We start from the raw sequence: 20,548 nt of genomic DNA, 5'->3' as shown, positions 1-20,548 counted from the left end.
ACTTCTCAGCTCTCTGGGATATCAGTAACGATAGCTTTCTTATTTCCCAGGACTCAACCTACTTCATGTTTCAGAAATGAAGATGCATCTCTAAAAACAAAATCAAACTAGCCAAAGAAATTCTCAGCAACATGTGGTATCCAATTCATTTAGAGAGTACTGCAGAAAATGCTAATTTGAGTGGGTTGGTTTTAATCAGACCCAAAAAATTAAAGGACAGAATATAGAGAAGGTGAAGTATGGAAACAAAATGGTTCCCCTTGTACAATAACAGCTCGTCTATTTGGAGAGCAGGTATCGCATTTAGCAACTTCACTTATTTTAAAGATAGCAATGAAATAGGTAGTGAGTAATAGATACAAAATCCATGCGTTTTAAGTATAATCCAGTTTTTTAGTCTTCACTGAGTCAATTTACTCTAGCTGTCTTAGTTACCTGGTTTCCAAAACCAAAGCAGACTAGAAGGAGCATTACGAAGGTGGAGAAAGGCCACTGCTAGGGGCACACGTAAGCAAGCAGTAACTGCAGGAATTGGAGGAATCAGAACTACTAACAGGAAACAAAGACAAGAAAATGAAAAAAGCACAGCAGAATGGAGCCATTTAGTAAAAGGGCACATAGCTCTCAGTGCCTAATTAGACTATCAGTATAATAACTGTTGTTAATAATGAGCATTCTGACATCAAAAAGATTAAAATGATTTTCATATACTGTTTAATAAGACAGCAATGCATACTGTTTTAAAGGATTACCTTCAGAAATTATTCCAAAAATTTGTAATGCTTAAAGGGGTCTAAGCTCTATAGAAAACTCAGATAGATATCTAGAATGAGTCATTCTCCAAATATTCAGTTAGCCAGTTCTTCCTAAATTAGCCATGCATGTTTAGTCTCAAACCTATAGTTCTAGAATATAAATCTTGGTGAACAGAATTGGAGTCACATTTACAATGCTCTAAGTTTTCAGTCTGTGTCCTATACTAGGAACAATCAACGAGAACAAAACATTTAACATTTTCCTAAAATATACACAATGATTTGTACAAAGATGGTAGTTGGATTTTCTTTTACAGCTGAATTCATTTATGGAGAGTCCTAGAAACATCAATATATAAAAACTGAATTAATATTTTAAATATATGGCAATCACATATTCAACCAAGTATTTTTAGCAAGTTCTTAGTAAAGAATGAAGAGGCAAACAAAAGTATGTATGCTAAGCAGCCAAACGGGTACCACAAAGTCCATGCACTTAACTGACCGAAAAAGCCCCTTAGCCTTCTTTCAGTCTACTTACTCTTATTTTAGACACAATTCTAGCGAGCTTGGCAATCTGGTTTCTCAGGCCACAGCAGATTAGAAGCAGCAAATTAGGGGCCTAGTGCAAGAGGCAGGCACCCAAGACAGCAGCAAAAAGTGACAGCTGATTTTAAGGGAAGATAGAGAAACTGTGAAAACGAGACATAGCTCACAAAGCACAGCATCGTAGGGTCATAGAGTAAAAGGACACATAACCTCATCTATCTTAGGAGTCCCTGAGGGTGCATTTCTGTTTATCACCCCGTGATAGGAACTGATATTCTTAAAGATGACAAAGAAAAAGTTAAATTAGATCCTAAATATTCTAGAAAAAAGTGCAGAAGGTACATTCTAGAAATTTTCCTATTCAACTACTAAAAAAATGTTATGAATAAATGGATTTGCCTCAGTTACATGAAAAATTAACTCATGCAAGTTAGTTACCTGTCAATGGTGACAAGTAAATTGTTACTGTACTTAGGGCATTTTTTCCATATTTTGTCTTCCAATAGATTTGTTGCTTCATTTTCTAATATAAGTGTGAATTACACAGACATGTTCTTATCCACGGAAGTGGAAGAATAAATCAATCTTTGTCTGGTTTTCATTCTTGGCATCTACAGTCTTATGGCATTTAGTTCTTGTTTCCTTGTTTTATTTTGATATGGAAACAATGTATTATGATTAAACTAAATCAGTTGAACTTTTCTTCTGACATGATTTCTAATAATTTATCAAAATATTTCACATTTTATATTACTTATGGTGTATAAATAAAAGTTGGTCACAGAGTGAAATGACCCTTAGGGTTCTTTCTGATTAACATCCCATTGACTTAAAATTTTGTGAAATGTATCAGAATTTAATTCTTTTTATGCTTTAACATCAAAAGCTTCTCCACCTTTATTATGTAAATCAGAATAGTACTACTTATTTTTCAGAGAATTTTAAAAAATTTTTTGACCTATTTTACTAACATACGTATAACCAGATCTTTTTTTTCAGCCTCAAAAGTTTCACTTTTTTTTTTTAACTACTTCTGAGAAGTCAGAGTTCACCAACATCACTTAGCAATCCAGAGAATTTGGTTTTTGCTGGAAAAACTCCCCATGACATTATTAGGTCAGCTGCACCCATAGCTTTTAAATGATGGATCTGAGATTTAAACTCAAGGTTATCCTTTTGTGTTAAAGCTTTAAACCCATATTCTTAAATTTCCTTAGAAGTTTGCTTTAAATGTGTTTCTCCTGACTTGTCTCCAAGAACTTGAGAAATCAAACCTGAGTCAATACATCAGTTCTTAATTACATATATTCAAACGTACAATTTTAATGAAGTACAATTTTAAAGAAGGCTTAACTTAGGAAGTCAGAAAATACAGACAACTTAGAATATAAGCAGAGGATCACAAATCAAACACCAGCAAGTCTGGCCCAATGTATGCCAGATATGCAGGGTTTTAATGAAAGCTGAAAAAAATAAGAATTTTAGGTATGATTAACCATTACCAGATCATTTACTGCCATGACTTTCCTTACTGTAGGCAAAGGGTAAAATTCTTGTCTTCAGGAGTACCCCAAATAGCTTCTTTCATGCATTTTTACATTAAGTACTAGGTTTGTCCTGGTAAAATAAACTATGGAAATGTTCATGTTAAAAGCTGTTAGGATATTACTCCTAACAAGAAGTATCTGGTCAAAATATCATTGTAAAATTTGGAAAGCACAATTACAAGCGTTGCATCACAAAATATTTTTCCCAGAGGGCTTCTTTTGGAAGGAGGATGGCAACTATTAAAACTAGTCAAAAGCCTGACAATAAAAAGTGAAATATTCTTAGAAAAGCAACAAGAGTACCTAATTATAATTACATTGACTTGTTTTTATTTCCTAAGGTATTCATGGCAAGAAAAAGTCCTAGACAGAGGTTCTTAGATTTTACTGGGCATAAACATCACCTAGGTCTCATTCCAAAATGACCAACTAAGAATGGATTGGGAGTATGGCCCCTAATCTGAAATGTAAAAATAAGACCTCTAATTTATTCTAAGTTGATGCCCCATAAAAAAAACTGAGAAACACTGACTTTTAGACTATTATAAGAGAAAATTAGGAATATTCACAGGGAAGATAATATTTTATCTTAGAAGCATTTTAAAAGATGAAAGAAATTTTGAAAACTACACACAAAAAAAGAAGCTTCAGTTAAAGTCCCAAGATCCTTATATCATGGTTTCAACAAGTAGAATTTTCATGGAATTAAGTTAACAACTAGTGAATAAAACAGATCAGACTGGAAGATTAGGAATTCCTGATTAAAATCAGTCTTTTAAAATTAAAAAGTATCACCTCAGAGAGCACTGAATAAAACTGATAAGATATTAAGATTTTTTCCTAAACCGCTATAATAAAAATAATACAATAAAAGAATTAAAAGTTATTAAACTCTAATTCTTCCTGTGTAAGGTTACAGATTAAGAGAAAGATTACCAAGGTTTTCCATAACTGCTTCTTCTAAATCCGAGAAGAAAAGGAGTTGTCAAACTAAGTAATTTAAAAAGAAAGTATTATTATTTATGAATACAATCGTCAGTCTCAAAACAAGAATTTGTTTTTTTCTTGAAATTTAGCTAACTATTGCTAAGTGGTAAATTAGGCCCACCCTAAGATAATCCTAAGAGCTTAATTATGGATAAGTCCCAGAATTTTTGGTCAATAGGCAGAATCACAGAGGGTCTCTACTATTCATATAAAGCAGAACCAAGTTTTTCCTCAGGTTAAAAAATACATTTCCTAAGATTACTGGGAAAAAAAAAAAAATCCCCTTGGATACATAAAACTACTAACTCAAAGTGCTCTAAGTTTACAGGAATCTGAATGTTTCTCTAAAGACAATCTATATCCATCGTGTAATCTCCTCTCTAGGACAGCAGCAGAAATTACTATTCCTGTACTTTCCCCAAGTAATGTCTATAAACTATGTCAGTGCGGAAGAGCTATAGGTTTCAAGACGTACTATACTCCTGAAAATGTCACATTTTGAAAATGCAGTCATTTAACACTGGACAATTTGGAAAGCAACCTCTTTTAAGAGGTAGTTTGTAAATGAAGTACTAAGGAGACAAGGATGCTTTCCAGGAAGCAGACAGGATGTTTCCAGAATCTCATTAAGGTGGAGAGGGTATAGCCTCAGGTTAGAAATCGGCAGCTAAGGTGACCGGCTTGTGTTAATGGCACCCAATTATCTGTAGGCAAACCTAAACAAAGAACTTTCTGCAAAGTTGGGAATGGGGCCTTGGACTATAGGGATCCCACTTTGACATCATTCCCTATTAGTTATAACAAGAACATAAGATAAACACAAAAAATAATTGAAAGGCTAATTTTTAAAACAGTACAATGTTTTTCTCTTAAAGATTATTAGGACATCTTAAAATTAACTACCGAATACAGGTATGAACAAGCAAACGTTAAGAAACATGTCACAATCCCAGTATTTTTGACACTACTTTTTAGTTCCAAACCCCAGTACACATTAATTGTATGAATTCAATTTTTTTTTAAATTCAGAACCTGTATCTTTAAGGCTGGTAGAAACAAAAATAAAATACAAACAAGTTGTTATTAACATAATAGTTGCAGTTATTAACTGCAAGAATATAGTAAAAAGGAGTCATACTAAATGTTCTTGCAATAGAATTATCCCAGTCATTTTAGCAAATTCTGGCAAGAAATGATAAATTTGTTTCTTATTAGAAGTACCTAAAGAATTCCCAAGATTGATCAGTTGTACTGCAATTAAAACAGCAAGTTTATTCAAAAGAGCCCTTACCTTCTTATTTTCCTAAAAGATTTGCCATTTACAGGTTAGCTACTATTTTCAGAGCAGTTGTTCAAACCAGGGTTCTTGCTGTAAATTCACATCTTAGCTTTATATATAGTAAACACTCATTTTCCCTTTCCAGTGGATTATGTAGTGTTGAAGCTAAAACACCTGCATAAAAGCAACAATTTAAAATCCTTCGTGTAAATCTTGGTTCTTAGTTCTCTTCTACCTCATTTTTATTTTCTGGTATGATTTGTTCTTCCTCCTCATCACCAAAAGTCTGTTCCTGCGTGGTGGTAAAGGAGAGGGATCTAGCAGCCACTTCTGCCGCAAGACCGGCAGGGAAGGTAAAATCCGGGGACCGCGGGAGCCGTGCCAGTCTCTGCGTAACGGAGGGCTGAAGGAAGTCCCTGGCAGTTGGACGGGCAGTGGACCGGCTACCTACATCTGCCTGCTGACATTCCTCTTCACTCGCACACTGGGAACACACTCTTTCTTCAGCTCCTTGGAGGAAGACGTCATTTGCAGAATTGTCTTTATTTGTACTATCTAGAGGGTTTTCAGATAAATACTCAGTCCTACTACTTATTTCATTGTCAGCTGTGGAGGGTTTACTATTTTCCTCTTCAGTATCATTTTTACCAACTGTCCCCATATCTGAATCCACTGATGGTTCTGAATTACTTATGGGTTCCACTGGGTCTACAGGAGACAAGGATTTCAACACAGCTTCAAAGGAAAAAAAAAAAAGAAGAAAGAAAGAAAGAAAGAAAGAAAAAAAGAAAGAAAAATAATAACTAAGGACCCAGCATTGATTTAAACTTTAATTTAAACTTCCAGTAGTTTTTTCTTATAAAGAATAAATAAAAGCTAAATAAAACTTTCTAGTAAAATCTATGTAAATTTATAAATCCAGAGAACTTTATAAGAGATAGAATGCCTAAGAAATGAAATGGGATGGGGTTTTGATGAACACCTCACACATTCTCTTATTCAAAATATTAAAGCAGTGGTTCTCAAAGTGTGGTCCCCAAACCAATAGCATCAGTTGTAACCACCAGCTTATTTGATAGAAGTGCAAATTTTTTGGGCCCCACCCAGACCTACTGAAGCCGACACTGTGAGTGGGGACCAGCTGTGTTGACAAGCCCTACACTTGACTCCGATGCACACTAAAGTTTGAGAACCATCTTATGAAAGAATAAGCAGCATGATTTTTACTGATAATGTGTCAGTTAAAAGGTCCAAAGTCATCCAGATAATAATCATCTCTTCAGCACATATATATTTACAAGTTAAAACAGCATGGAAAAAAAAAATGCACACAATTCAACTTACTTGCCAACCACCTAACAAGACCCTGATGAAAGTAAAGCCATAACTTCGACACATTTTGTAATGTCACAGAAAAATAGAAAACAAAATAAAATCTGTATTCAAAATCAACTATTGTACAAAGCATAATACATAAATATTATATCCATACGGCAGAAGTTGTCCTTTCAAGGAAAATGAAGTTTTATTTAGCCCCTCTTGATGTTAGTAGGCAGTGGGTTGCTTGCTAGGCAGTCTCTCCTCCCAGTATGAGGGGTTAGTACAATACAATATATTAGGAAGCATGACGGAAGAAAAGTGCTTCTTGAAGATCTGGCGTTTATTTAAAAAATAATTTGTAAAAGGAGTCCATTGCCAAGAAACAGATCCCTAAGCTGCAGTAACTCCACTAGGGAAGCAGCAACAACAGAAAAAATGGCCACAGCAGGTTCCAGTGTAGAATATCCCTCTCTAATTCCATTCGGACTTTACCCCTGTAGGCAGAGATGAAAACAACTCTGGAAGATGTACTGAAATTTTTCATGGAAAAAGCATTTTATGGTATCAGCAGCTTTTACTTATTTTTACAAACAAAATCACCATTACTGCCCTTTCAAATGTAAACTACCAGAAGCACATACCTGAAAAAAGACACACATTTCTTTCATTGTTATATCCTTGCCCATATTGTCAAGAGGATAATTTTAAAGCTATATGGAAAAAATACTCAACAATAAAGATACAGGTTTATATACAATGCTATTTTCAGTCTTCCCATACATTTTTAGTCGATAAATCTAGTTCTTAAAGAATGTAACATATATTAGACGTTGATTGATATCCCTGATTATTGCTAATTAAATAGGGCAATATAATCCGTACAAGTGGAGGGTCAAGTGTTAACCCTGCTGGAATGTAAGCCTCCAGGAGTACAGGGACTTTGTCTCTTGATCTATGTACTAGGGATACAGCAGTGAACAGCGCCTCAGGAACTACTTGTTGAATGAATAATTTGCTGAAGGAACACTGTGGGGGATAATAAAGCCCCTACTGATAGAGACTGTGATTTCATTAGAAAGACAAAAACACTGGATGCATAGAAAACAAGAGTGCCTAAAACACAATACTCTCAATCTCTGATTCATGTACGCCCAACATATGAACAAACAGGTTGCAGGAACTCTATCTTTACTGCTGCTTCTTGGAAGTTCTTAATCCACTACATATGTTGCTGCTCAAGACTTCCTTCCAATTCCCTCCAGTGCCCCTCCGGTGTGAGGCTCTACAGTGGTGGGAGAAGCAGCAGGGAGAAGAGGATTCATGGATGAGCAACTGGTAGAAAGGACAGCTTGGTGGAGAAGACAGAATTCTTGGTATAAAGAGATCAGCATGCATGTTTTTCTTTTTTTTTTTAAAGTAAACTCCACCCCCAATGTGGGGCTTGAACTCATGACCCCAAGAACAAGAGTCGCATGTTCTACCGACTGAGCCAGCCAAGCGCCCCAGCATGAATGTTTTTCATGAATAAAATCAATTAAGTTTGTGGAACCATCGTCTAATTAGATGAATATAACCAGAGGAGGATATCTGTATTAGAAAGAGTAGGAAATATAATTGGAAATGACGGACTCATATGACAGAGAGGCATGAAACCAGTAAGAAAGAGAGTTTAGATTTAATACAGTAGGAAAGGGAGAACCACTCTAGGTTTTAAAGATAGACAGCCATTATCAATGTACTCTACTGTTTGAGAAAAATCTGGAGGGAGCCTGCAAGGATAGAAGCTAGCTTAGAAGCTATCTTCGAAGGATAGCTTAGAAGAAAAAGGTATTGAAAACAGAAGTCAGCTGGGGCGCCAGGCTAGCTCAGTCAGTAGAGCATACGACTCTTGATCTTGAGGTCATGAGTTTGAGCCCCACATTGGGGGTAGAGTTTACATAATAAAAAAAAAAAAAAGGAAGTCAGTTAAGAAACTATTACAATATATGAGCACAGTCTAATAAGGACCTGGGCTATAAAGGGGACCAATGGGAAGAGGAAGGATAAAATCAAGAAATGTGTAGCTGGACAAGGGAGAATGGTAGAGCTCCTAAGAGAAGAAAAGAGAAACCTGAGGAACTTTCCAGAAGTATAGGTAATCTATAAACTTCTAGTGAGAAAGAGAACGGGAAAAGAAGGCAGTTGATTTTGAGGCTCCACATAAGTACTCCATAAAAGGGGAATCCCACTCTCCCTACTTAGAAATCTACAGAAGTTAATTCTCAACTAGGAATTAATTTGATAGTGTCAAATATTAAGCTTCCCCTCATTCCTTCCCTCACCTCCCATGAAATCCAACTCAAAAAAAGAAGAGTGTAAAACTTAAAGGAGTTTAATGCTAATCGTCAGTATTGTCAATATCCAAACATGGAGACAGTGTGCACAAAAGCACCTCCTCCTCTTTTCCCATCTACTAAAGTGCTCAAATCAATTAAGTAACTTTAATGATGTAGCTAACTGGCCTAGGTCTTAATTCATTTGTTTCAGTGATGAACAGAGTTATTAATTTGGTGCTTCACTGAGGTATTTATAGTATCAACATAAAAGAGAACAGAGTTTAGAATCTCAAATTCACTAAATTTGAAAACACTAATTTATTCAACTTACTGCCAATTCCAAATAAAGTTTAGTAAAACAGCAAATATGTGATGAAAAAGTATGATTTCATATTCCCAATTTGATTATATACCTACTCTTTTATTGATCATATTGATCTGTGTTTGGAAGAAAAAGTACTATACTTGCTGACAGATCCCTAAAATATTCTATAAGAATTTTACAGTTAAAATAAGATTCACAGTTCAAGAAAAAAGCATCCCCTACATTAAAATAACTTTTTTGTTCTGAAGTCCGTGCTTACCGTGATCACTGAATAGAAGTTGCTTCCACTTGTGTCTTTCTGCCTCTGATGCTTTAAATCCCAGCACAGATTTTAATTCTTGGAGTACCCTCTTGGATTCTTCATGCTCACGCTTCTGTCTCTCTCTGTCTTCTTGAGACAAGTAATAAAAATCATCCTTTCTGAAATCACTGTCCATATCTATATCATCTACATAAGCTTCTAATTCCTGAAAATGAATATAAGAAAAAGCACTTCAAGCAGACAATTTTCTAGTAGCATTCATGAACTTATACCTACCCATCTCCAAGATTAAAAAATGAAGACACTTGGCACAGGTCACTAAAGCAAAGGTGGGCAAACAGAGCAAACATATTATTATAGATAAATTGAAGTCTTAAAAAAACTTAACAGTTGATACTAAAAGGGACTGTGGATAAGAAAGTTTAATAACTTCAATCATTATTTTTCTGCTCTGATACCATTCTATAGATCTAGACAAGATTAGTTATTAGCTCTGCAAAACCAATCAAAATTAGAAGGGCTGGTGGTTTGGGGAGGTGGTCAGGTATGTTAAGTCTTCTTGTGGTAGATATTTGTGGTTCTTTCTGACTTCCCAGGAACAGACTAGGATCCTTGCTTATCCAGCCTCCTTGCAGTTATGGGTCAGGCAAATGACTTGGGATCCTCTAATCAGATGTACATGGATCACATCTGACCCAGAAGTTTATTACAAGGGAAGCAGGCATCTTAAGGAATCCATTCTGGTAAGAATGGTGGCAGATCATGTTTCTAGAGGTAGAGGTTCTAAAGGGAGTTTTTATTATTCAGCAATGATAGAGCAATATCTGCAACCAGTGACTGGGCAGTGATGTTGCTGGAAAGGGAACAGTTCCTTTGGGTGATTTTGGCCATTTACACCAGCCTGGTTCAAACCTATGTGGTCCTCAGAAATATTCTTTCAGTCATGTACTTTTTTTTCAAACAAAATTTTTGTTTGTTGGGGCTCCTGGTGGCTCAGTCAGTTAAGCGTCCGACTCTTGGTTTCAGCGCAGGTCATGGTCTCGGGGTGGTTAGATGGAGCTCTACGTCAAGCTCTGTACTCAGTGGGGAGTCTGCTTGGGATTCTCTCTGTCCCTCTGTCCCTCCCCCTACTTGCGTGCTCTCTCTCTCTCTCTTTCTCTAATAAAATAAAATCTTAAAAAAGAAATGTTTGTTAAAGGAAACGGAATTGGTCTCCTTTTGCAATTAAGAACTGAGTAGACAATATGACCAAAGGAAAAGAAGTTTTCCTAAGGATAAGCGGAAGAAATCTTTGTCAGTGTCTAATGAAATCATTGAGAAATTGTTCCTTTAGAGTGAGGTACAGTGTACATGCTGCCAAACGCACAAATCTCAACATGTGCAGGACTTTCACACATGTATACAGACTGGTAACCACTCGTCCCATTTCCAGGATCCCAGAAGGTACCTTTGCCAATGCACGGATTTTTAATGTGTTTAATCACTTTTAAGTGTCTAAGAAATAGACAATAAGATATAAATAACATGTAAATTTGCTGGTAGATTCAGTGCATTGAATTCAAGGCATTAAGAACAAATGATGTGATGTCAGTTCAGTACATTGTGTTGTAATTTTGAAGCTCATCACAAACATAAATTTAACAACTTAGTGAATAATTATCCACGCCACTTACAGAGAAAGCAGGCAACCCTTATATGTGAAACTCTTCTTTAGGGGGAAAAAAAGCAATTTTCACCGTTACCTGCTCCTCGGGGATTGGATCTTTGTCTGCAATGTGTAGAGCAGGCTGCGTGAGAGGCGCCACAGTACACCGGGGATTCTCACACACTGTTTCAGGCTTGCCTTAAAAAGCAACAGACCATGTGGAAACGAGTGAACATCTAATTAAAAAACATTCTTAGTGCTAATATTTTGCCAGTTTCATAGTCCAACTTGTTCTGATTATAACTTTTAATTTATAAAAAAAATTAAGGATGTTAAAGTTAACAGTAACAGCAGCAGATTTACCATTTAAGTTAAATTAAACTCTTGGAGGAGTAACTTGTTTTTCTCTCCCTTCTTCATCTCACCATAGTATCTGGCACACAACAGGTTCTCAATTTTTGTTCACGGCACAGGAACATTCTCACGACAGACCACCACTCTTCCCCACAAAAAATAAACTTCAATCTTGCACTTCCCTTATATTATTTCTACTCTCAGAAGTTAGAATTGGAAATGAGTTTCACAAGGAATAGTTTGAAGAGATCACCCAGGTGTGAACTTTAATTACTTAATATTGGTGTTTAGTTTCTAATCACCGGGTTACTTAGTCTCATGTCCAGCTCTCTACCTTTCATCATTCTCTCTCTACTTAAAAAGAAGTAGGGTTTAAGCACCTAGATTTTTACCTTTCAAGAGTAATGATAGATAACTGGTTGGGACCAGGGTTGGGGGGAGACTCCTGGCTGTCGAGGGCTGGTGTGGACAAAGCAAGCTGGACTGGGATGGGAAAGACTCTCAGTAGGTGTGAGTCAGCAGCAGTGTGGCTTAGGGCACAGCCCATATTGTCAGGCAATTGCTCACACACAGGGATCGAATAAATAAGTAAACATTGAAGATAACGAGAGCCGAGTTTCTCATAATCAGAAACGGGAGGTACAAATAGGGAGAAGGACAGAAAGAACTATGTAGTATTGGGACTGAATTGAAGGTATTGGTGTGAACCCATGGTATATAACATATATGGACAGACGCTGGGAATTGGTAAAAACAGTAACATCCCAGTGGCTATGAGCATACTTAGGATACTTAGCACCCACATGCTGGTTTCTAAATACCATTTTTCCATTAAAAGGATTGAGGGCTTCTTGGACACATGGCTGATGTTAGGGCTCAGGGCAAGGAAAGTATGAAGATGTAAAGAAGTGATCAAAGAAAGAATGATGGTGGCACAAACCACCCTGAATGGGTCACCTCTGGTTAAACTTTGGACAATTTGAGCAACAAAATAATAATATAATACTAACAAATTATGATCCACAGAATAAAACAAGAATCCATATATCCATATTGATATAAATAAGTGGAAAAGGGGGCTATCTGTCTCACAATAGAATGCTGACTAATAAGTGTAAAAGGAAAAATGGAATTAGAAAATTACCATTTGGCAACAATCACAATACCTAATTCAAGCAAGAACTACTAACCGGGTAGATGCTAAAACTAGTGGGTGAAAAAATTTTAAGTTATTTTATTTTACTTACTTAGAAAATTCACTCTTTTTGGTACCTAATTTTATGAGGTTAGACAAATTAGAGTCATATAACCACCACAACCAAGATATAGATACAACCAAGATATAGAACAGCTCCATCACCTCAAAACACTTACTTATGCTGCCTCTTTATAACCTATTCCTCCCTCCATATCCAACTCCTAGAAACCACTGGTATGTCTGCTGTTCCTATTAAATTATACTGTTTTAAGAATGTCATTTCAATGGGATCATAGACTATGTAGTATTTGAGTCTGGCTTCTTTTGATTAACACAATGCATTAGAGATTCTTCCATCTTAATGATGTATCAGTAGTTTCTTTCTTTCTTATTGCTGAGTAGTATTCCATGTGGATGGATATAACAGTTTATCTACTCATCAGCTGAAGGACACTTGGACTGCTTCTAGTTTGTAGTGATTATGAATAAAGCCACTATAAACATTTGTTTACAGGTTTTCAAGTGAACATTACATTTTTATATCTCTTGAGTAAATATCTGAAATGATACTAGTGGGACATATGGAACATATACGCTTAATAGTGGCAAAAAACTTAATATAACCTCAGGGTATTTTTTTTTTAATAAAATGCTTATCGTGAAAGACGAGAAAGGCTAAAGTAGAATAAAGAACATAAAAGCTAAATGCCATGTGTGATCTGGATCTGGGCATATAAAATTACTGTTGGATCAATCAGTGAAATTAGAATGGGATCTGTGGATTAGAGAGCAATATTGTACCAGTGCTCATCCTGATTTTGATGTATATTGTAGGTATGTAGGAGAATGTCCATTTTCAAAAATGCAAACAGAAGATTTTAGGGGAAATAGGGTCTCATGTCTGCATCTTACTCTCAAATGGTTCAGAATAATACTGCCAAAAGAATTTATAGACAGATACACAGAGAGGTAAGGCAAATGTGGTAAAATATCAAGTGAGGAATATGGGTAAAGAAGGGTACTTTGAACTATTCTTATGATATTTCTGTAGTTTTGAAATAACCTAAAAAGAGTTAACACCTACTAAAACACCTGCTTCTTAAAAAAAATCATACAAACATTTTATTCAAAGTTACACAGCCATGGCCACTATGAGCAATTTAGTGAGGAAAGTTTGCAAATGACTTATATCTTAATTTGTACCATTATCACTTATAAGCAAAAGCCACATATGCAGAACATCATGGCTTATCACCTGCCCAATGTTTTGGAGACAGTTTTAACAATCATGTGTAAGTGACTAAAATTCAACATCTCAGAGTATGCTAAGGGGAGGAATAAATGGGATGCATCTCTAAACACCTAGTCGTCTTCTGAGTGTTTCCATTTAAAGAAAATGTACTCAAGAAACTAATATTACACTGTATGTTAACTAACTGGAATTTAAATAAAAACTTGAAAAGAAAAAAAGCCACCCCCAAAAGCCTTAAAAAAAGAAAAAGCTCTAGACTTAAGTCACATCAAAAAGTTAAACATGCATAAATGTTTGCATATATTAAAAATCCTTGGCAAATTTACCCTTTGAAGAAAAAAATTACTCGCCATTTACATTTCAGATGTAAAGGATCTATTGGTGATGTATCAGTGATTACCATGTTAACATTTCCTTTGAAGAAAGTTAACTTTCACTACATAAAGACTTATTCAGCTTCTTAAACACATTAAAGTATTACAGATCTAGCTGTAAATAAAACAATGACTAACAGGATGATAAAGCATTAATCATCTTTGGCAGCAATACAATTTCTACATAAATCTGATTATCATAAAGGTCCAAGGGATAAACATGGTATTGGATTGTACCACAAATTTAAAAATCAATATGCCAAATATTTACAATGATTTAGTGAAATGTACTAGTAAAAACTAATATAAAATCTGGGTCAAATGAAAGTGGTTTTGTGGAAAATTTCAAGATTGCCCTTTTGCCCAGCAATACAAGGCATTCCGATGTCACCATTACATAATGGCACTTAACACATTTTAGACCCTTAGTAAAAAATACACAATGCTGCCCTATTATAGCGCTGGTATACTATTCATGAACGCCTGACGTAGTCTACCTTACAAGCAAGACTCAATTTCTGGCCTATAGCTATCAAACTCATTATTACACTAACTGGAAAAGAGTTTCTCTGGAAGTTCTAGTAACGGAATAAGACTTTTTAAAATCTACCCCTTCATTAAGTTTTTTAAAAAGGAGGTATAGGATTCAGAGAACTTTCAAATCATATTCATTCACTGTTTACAAAATAAGAGCCCGACTTTATATTGTGTCAATTTGTATGTTTAAGTTCAACTGTTCTTTTAGTAAACTAAGAAGTTTTGTCAAGTCACTTACATCATAGAGATAAGAAATCTACCTAACAAAATCTTACTGGAGGACAGTAAGCATGTCTGATAAATGTGTATGAAGGAAAGCTCTTATTGGTACCTTTTATATCTGTGTTTCTTCGGAGCAGTCGGTCCACTTGAGAAATGGCCTCTTCCCAGCAATTGTTGCTTGCCTGAACATGGGGCTGAATCAACTTCAACTTCTGTTCTAGGATTTGATAAGATTCTGATACTAGTTCTTGTGTTTCTTTAGTACAAACAAGCTTTTCAAGTTCATCTTCAAGAATTATTACCCTAAGTAATAAAGAAAAACAGAAACAGATTTCTAAAATATTAAATAGAAAATTTATAATTCACAAGGCTTATTTAAGAAATAAGCTTATAAAATGAAGAGTTCTGGAGATGGAAAGTGGTGATGGTTGCACAACAAAGTATATGTACCTAATGCCCCTGAACTGTATGCCTAAAAATGGCTAAGTGGTAAATTTAATGTTAAGTGCATTTTACCACAATGTTTTCAAAAGCTTACAAAGGATATCACCTATTTATTCAACAATATTTCTTTTACATATATGAGGCATTTATGAACTGAAAGGATAAATTAAGCTCATTTCATACTTAATAGGGAACATAACTGAATCAGGGACATTAGGCATATATATGTAAATATAATATAATACCATAAAAAGTTCTAACATTTTATTTCCATTTTACAGATGAGCAATTGGGTCCAGAGAGTTGAAGAAACGTGCCCAGAGTTAGACAGCTGGTAGGCTCCACGTTCGGGCTGGATAGAAGCACAAAAGTGTAATACCACAGAAAGATAAAGACCGTATTGTAAGAATTCAGAAGAGGAGAAAATTGCTACCAGCTATGGGTACAGACAGGGAACAGCTAAGGAAGAGGTACTTTTGAGGAAGCACTGAAGGATGGATAAAATCTGAACACGTACAAAAGATGAGGAAGGTCATTCTAAATGGTACATGGGAAAAGGCATTTATGCAGTGTCTTTGGACTGAAAGGAGTGAGAGATAAAGACAGAAAGGCAGACTACAATCAGGTTACAGCAAATCCTTTCAACAGAATGTTTTATACAGACTGTAGTCCATGCTGCTACACTCTGAAACCAGTGAAGATTTTTGGTTAAGTGAGAAAGCAAATATATGCCTCAGAAACATTACTTTGGTAGTCAGCACTCTAGAGGCAGAGAGAAGAGTAGAAGGGTTAATGCTCTAGTGCACACAACTGGGAAGAACAAAGGGGACGAGTGAGGAGGACGAGTGAAACAAAACGAACGTTTAGATAACACTTAGTGTGAAGCGCTGCTATAGAGCAAATCAGATATGGCTTGTGACTGGTATACTCTGTTTGAAAGATGACATATAGTACCATATATAGAATATTTCATTTTTAAACATCCTTCCCATGCATAATCCACAGTCTCTGCCAAGGTACAAAGCCCCTCTTTTTCATGTCCATCCAGTTTAGCCTCTTTCTTCCCTGCGCCATCTTCCCTAACTCTAATGCATTCTATTAAGTCCTGTATAGTTCTGATTCTATTGCCAAAAATTAATTCTTTAGACTCTGGCTTTGCCCAATACAACCTTTCCACTAAAATGTTTTCTCTGACATATATCCAACCTTTGTTGTCCCCTCAAGTAGAGACTGCCTTATCTTCCGTAGTCCTTGTGGGAGACAGGACTGCGTCCGGTTAGCATTCACTCATCTGCTTTCGTAGAACAGCTGCTAGAGACCACTGGCACATCCCTGCCTCAGTTGCTTCATTTCCCTTCCGCCCTGACCTTTAGAGCTGCCTTTTATACCTCAGACATACGGGTAAAAACGGATTTTCTCAAAATGTCTTTCTCACCTTAATTTCTTACTCTTGTTCATCATATTCTTCCTTACTCCAGTGAACTAACCCTTTGATTTTACTAAGACGTCAAATGCTTTTTTTTTTTTTAAAGATTTATTTATTTATTTATTTGACAGAGAGAGACCAGCGAGAGAGGGAACACAAGCAGGGGAGGGGGAGAGGGAGAAGCAGGTTCCCCGCAGAGCAGGGAGCCCGATGCAGGGCTCGATCCCAGGACCCTGGGATCATGACCTGAGCCGAAGGCAGACGCTTAACGACTGAGCCACCCAGGCGCCCCAACGTCAAATGCTTTTGACCTGTTTTTGTTGTTTGTTTTTATCTTACAAAACTGAGTCCTGACCTCCCACTTCTACTTCTTGCCTGGTATCCAGGGTCAGGTACGTTAACTACAATCTTATCAACTCATTAAATTCCCATGACCTTCCTGATTACCAACACAATATGAACCCAACCATTCATTTGATCCAGTCCTATACTACAAGTATCTGTTACAGAAAAATGTCACTGGAATGACTGGATGCTACATTTGACCAAGGCAGAGTACCAATAATACCATGCAAAGTAGGGGTGCCTGGGTGGCTCAGTTATTAAGCGTCTGCCTTCGGCTCGGGTCATGATTCCAGGGTCTTGGGATCGAGCCCCGCATCAGGCTCCCTGCTCAGCAGGAAGCCTGCTTCTCCCTCTCCCACTCCCCTTGCTTGTGTTCCTTCTCTCGCTTTGTCTCTCTGTCAAACAAATAAAATCTTTAAAAAATATATACCATGCAAAGTAGAAGATAAACAAATATAAACTATGGACCCTGCACTTTAATATTCAACTTGGGCCAAAAAGTTTGTCCTCTGGCTCAGAAAATGTCCAAATCTACTTTAATTTATTTTTAAAAATTGTAATATATTATTCTTCAACTATATATAACAATACCTCTTATAACTTATTGTTCCAGTGCTGGCAGATATTTTTCTCAGATTGTAGGGTCCAGTTTAAGAGCCCTACTTATAGAGAGTTAAAAAAAGCTCAATCTTTGTAAACATCTCCATTTCAGCTCTCAAACAGAATGAACACCTGCTTTTGTCCTTTCTAGGTTTTCTGTTGAAATCAGACAAAGTGAAAACTATAAATGATTCCCCCAAATTATAGTACCTACAAATCATTCTTTCTCTGCTACATTCATAGTTATAAACCATTCTTCATGCTGCATATCTCAATTTTGCTTCTTTCTAGCTAGGATATAAGCCAACAACCACAATGGCACAAGAATGAAGCTTGCTAATCATGGGGACATTTTATTTGGCTTCTAAACTTACTCATTCAGTAATGCTTTCAGATGGAGCTGCAAGCTGCGTACTGCTGTGTGAACGTTATTCAGTTCTCTTGACTTCTGTTGAGTTTTGGATAAACGCTGGGGTACTGACTGGTGCTGAGTTTCAAAATACCGATAAAACTCATAGCTGCGCTTAAGCTCTTCCAAGCAGGCAGAATGAGCATGAGGTAGACCTTGAATCACATCAGATAAAATACGATGAGGCAAAAGTGCTGGAGTAAGTAAGGGTCCAGGAGGTGAATTAGCTGTAGAAAGTAATAGGGCTAACCGTCTGAAGAACTCTGAACTCTGTGCCACCCAGAGTTGAAACAAAACCTAAAAAGAAAAAGGGACTACATCAATTAAAAAAAAAAAAAGGTCAAAATTCAAAACAAACTACAAATTTGTTCATCTTAACTTCTGGTTAAATTTCTTACTTTATCCTAAGTAATGAATATAGCTGAGCTTGAACTAATCCTGAAGATTAGCCAAGAATGTTAGATCAAATTATGTAGTCATGGCATGTGAGAACTCCTAATACGAATACAGCATATAATACCAGTATATACTTTAGAACAGTTCTATCCCAGAAAAAAAGTGTTGATAACGAGATACATCTATTAGAAGTGAATATTCCTTGATGAATTACTTAAAAATTTTACACAAAGTAGTAAAGAAGACAGTAGGAATAATGGACCTATAGAAGTCTAAAGAAATGAGTCAGTGATGCATCCAGAATTTATCGTTCAAAATTATACCATTATTTTGGCCTAGGAAATAGCTAAGAAATAACATAAAAATCAGTCCAGAGTGTTCATACTTAGAATGTCTGGCATGAGAAACTGCAAAACCCATTCTTGAGAGATACACCCTGAATCAACAAAGGATTTCTCCAGATGTAGTCCTGTTCAACATGAGGACATGAGGACAACATCCCACAAATAAACAAATACATGAGGAAGCAATCTGAGTAAGAGCAGACAACAAAAAGATAATTTTTCACAACAATGAAAGTGGACATTACTTAGATCGCTTTATTAAATGAACTTTAAGTTATACAAATGATGAATTAAGATAATTTAATATAAACCTCTCTTACTATTAACTTACTTTTTTAAACTGAGCTAGGTCAAATTTCTAAACTGCTGAAGACACACTGTCTAGGAATTCTTGAATTTATATAAACAGCTTACCTCGCAAGTCTTATTATTTAACCATTAAGATTTGTGACCACAATGATTTTCTTTACAGTCCTTTATTTGATCATTCAGCATATTCTTGAGCACCTGGATATGCCAGGCACTGTTCTAGGTGCTGGTAATACAGCAGATTACAAAAATGAAAAAAAAAATCCCTTTCTTGATGGAACTTATATTCAGTTGGCAGGGGGAGCAAAAGATTCTAACAAGTAAGATAGTTTCTTGGCTGATGAGCTATGGGAAAAAATACAGCAGAGAAGGGGAATAGCGAATGTGTGTTTATGTGTGTATACATGGGGGGAGGAAAAGGGAGAGAGAGGCAGAAGGAGGGAAAGGTGGGGTGGCCAGGAAGGTCTCTAAAAGTGTCATCTGGGGGTGCCTGGGTGGCTCAGTTGGTTAAGCGTCTGCCTTCAGCTCAGGTCATGATCCCAGGGTCCTGGCATCGAGCCCCGCATCGGGCTCCCTGCTCGGCAGGAAGCCCGCTTCTCCCTCTTGCACTCCCCCTGCTTGTGTTCCCTTTCTCGCTGTGTCTCTCTCTGTCAAATAAATAAATAAAATCTTTAAAAAAAATAAAAGTGTCATCTGAAGGAATTGAGCTATGGGACTATCATCAGGGAAAAGAGTCACAGGGAGCAGTAGATTCACGTACAAAATCCTGTAGTCAGAGTATATAGTACTTGGGACATGTGAAGAAGAGCAAGGTCAGGGTGGCTGGGTACAATAAGTAAGGGACAGCATGGTAAGCAATGAAGTCCCTGAAATAACTGGCTTTTACTCTAAAAGTGGGGAGCCACTGAAGGGTTCTAAGCAGAAGAGTTAGATGATCTCAGTTATGCTCCAGTCAGAAGGATACTGCAATAATCCAGGTGGGAGTTAATGGTAGCTTGTACCACAGTGGTTAGTGGTTAAGAGGTGAGCAGTAGTGAGACTCTGGATACACCATGTAACTAGAACCAAGAGAATCTCCTGATGGATTGTTTATGAGAGAAAAAGTGTTATCAAAGATGATTCCAGAGTTCTGGGCCACAGCAACTGAAAGAATCAAGTTGGCACAGCTTATCACCACTTTTAAAAAGACTATCGAATCACTGCCATATTCTCCAGTTAAACCAAAACTAAGAAATATGCATTTTTTCCCATTTGTTGTTTGGATAGGGAAGTGGCTCTGGATGACAGGATAACCATAGCTTATGGGCAAATAGGAAATTTTGATTTAAAGCATTTTCACAGAATGTGGATTTAT

General features: G+C 36.4%; 1 protein-coding gene across 8 annotated transcripts in view; it reads right to left on the bottom strand.

Annotated features, from left to right (window-relative positions):
* Positions 1-697: 697 nt before the first annotated feature.
* The window catches only part of VEZT (vezatin, adherens junctions transmembrane protein), a 68,898-nt gene continuing 49,047 nt past the window's right edge, over positions 698-20,548 (bottom strand). For 6 of the 8 annotated variants that reach the window (XM_036085876.2, XM_036085877.2, XM_078076427.1 and 3 more), the window contains 5 exons: positions 18,111-18,442; positions 15,031-15,224; positions 11,082-11,182; positions 9,337-9,544; positions 698-5,852 (listed from right to left, as the gene is read on the bottom strand). In XM_036085876.2, coding sequence (XP_035941769.1) covers positions 5,338-5,852; positions 9,337-9,544; positions 11,082-11,182; positions 15,031-15,224; positions 18,111-18,442 — 1,350 coding nt within the window. In that variant the 3' untranslated portion in view covers positions 698-5,337. Of the gene's footprint in view, positions 5,853-6,461; positions 6,932-9,336; positions 9,545-11,081; positions 11,183-15,030; positions 15,225-18,110; positions 18,443-20,548 lie in introns of all 8 variants that reach the window. The other 2 variants (XR_013449315.1, XR_013449316.1) reach the window with 2 other exon arrangements.

The sequence above is a fragment of the Halichoerus grypus genome, chromosome 6, assembly GCF_964656455.1.
Source record: "Halichoerus grypus chromosome 6, mHalGry1.hap1.1, whole genome shotgun sequence".
Lineage (NCBI taxonomy): Eukaryota > Metazoa > Chordata > Mammalia > Carnivora > Phocidae > Halichoerus > Halichoerus grypus.
Note: the sequence above shows the minus strand (reverse complement) of the source record. Positions and strands in the feature narration are given on the sequence as shown.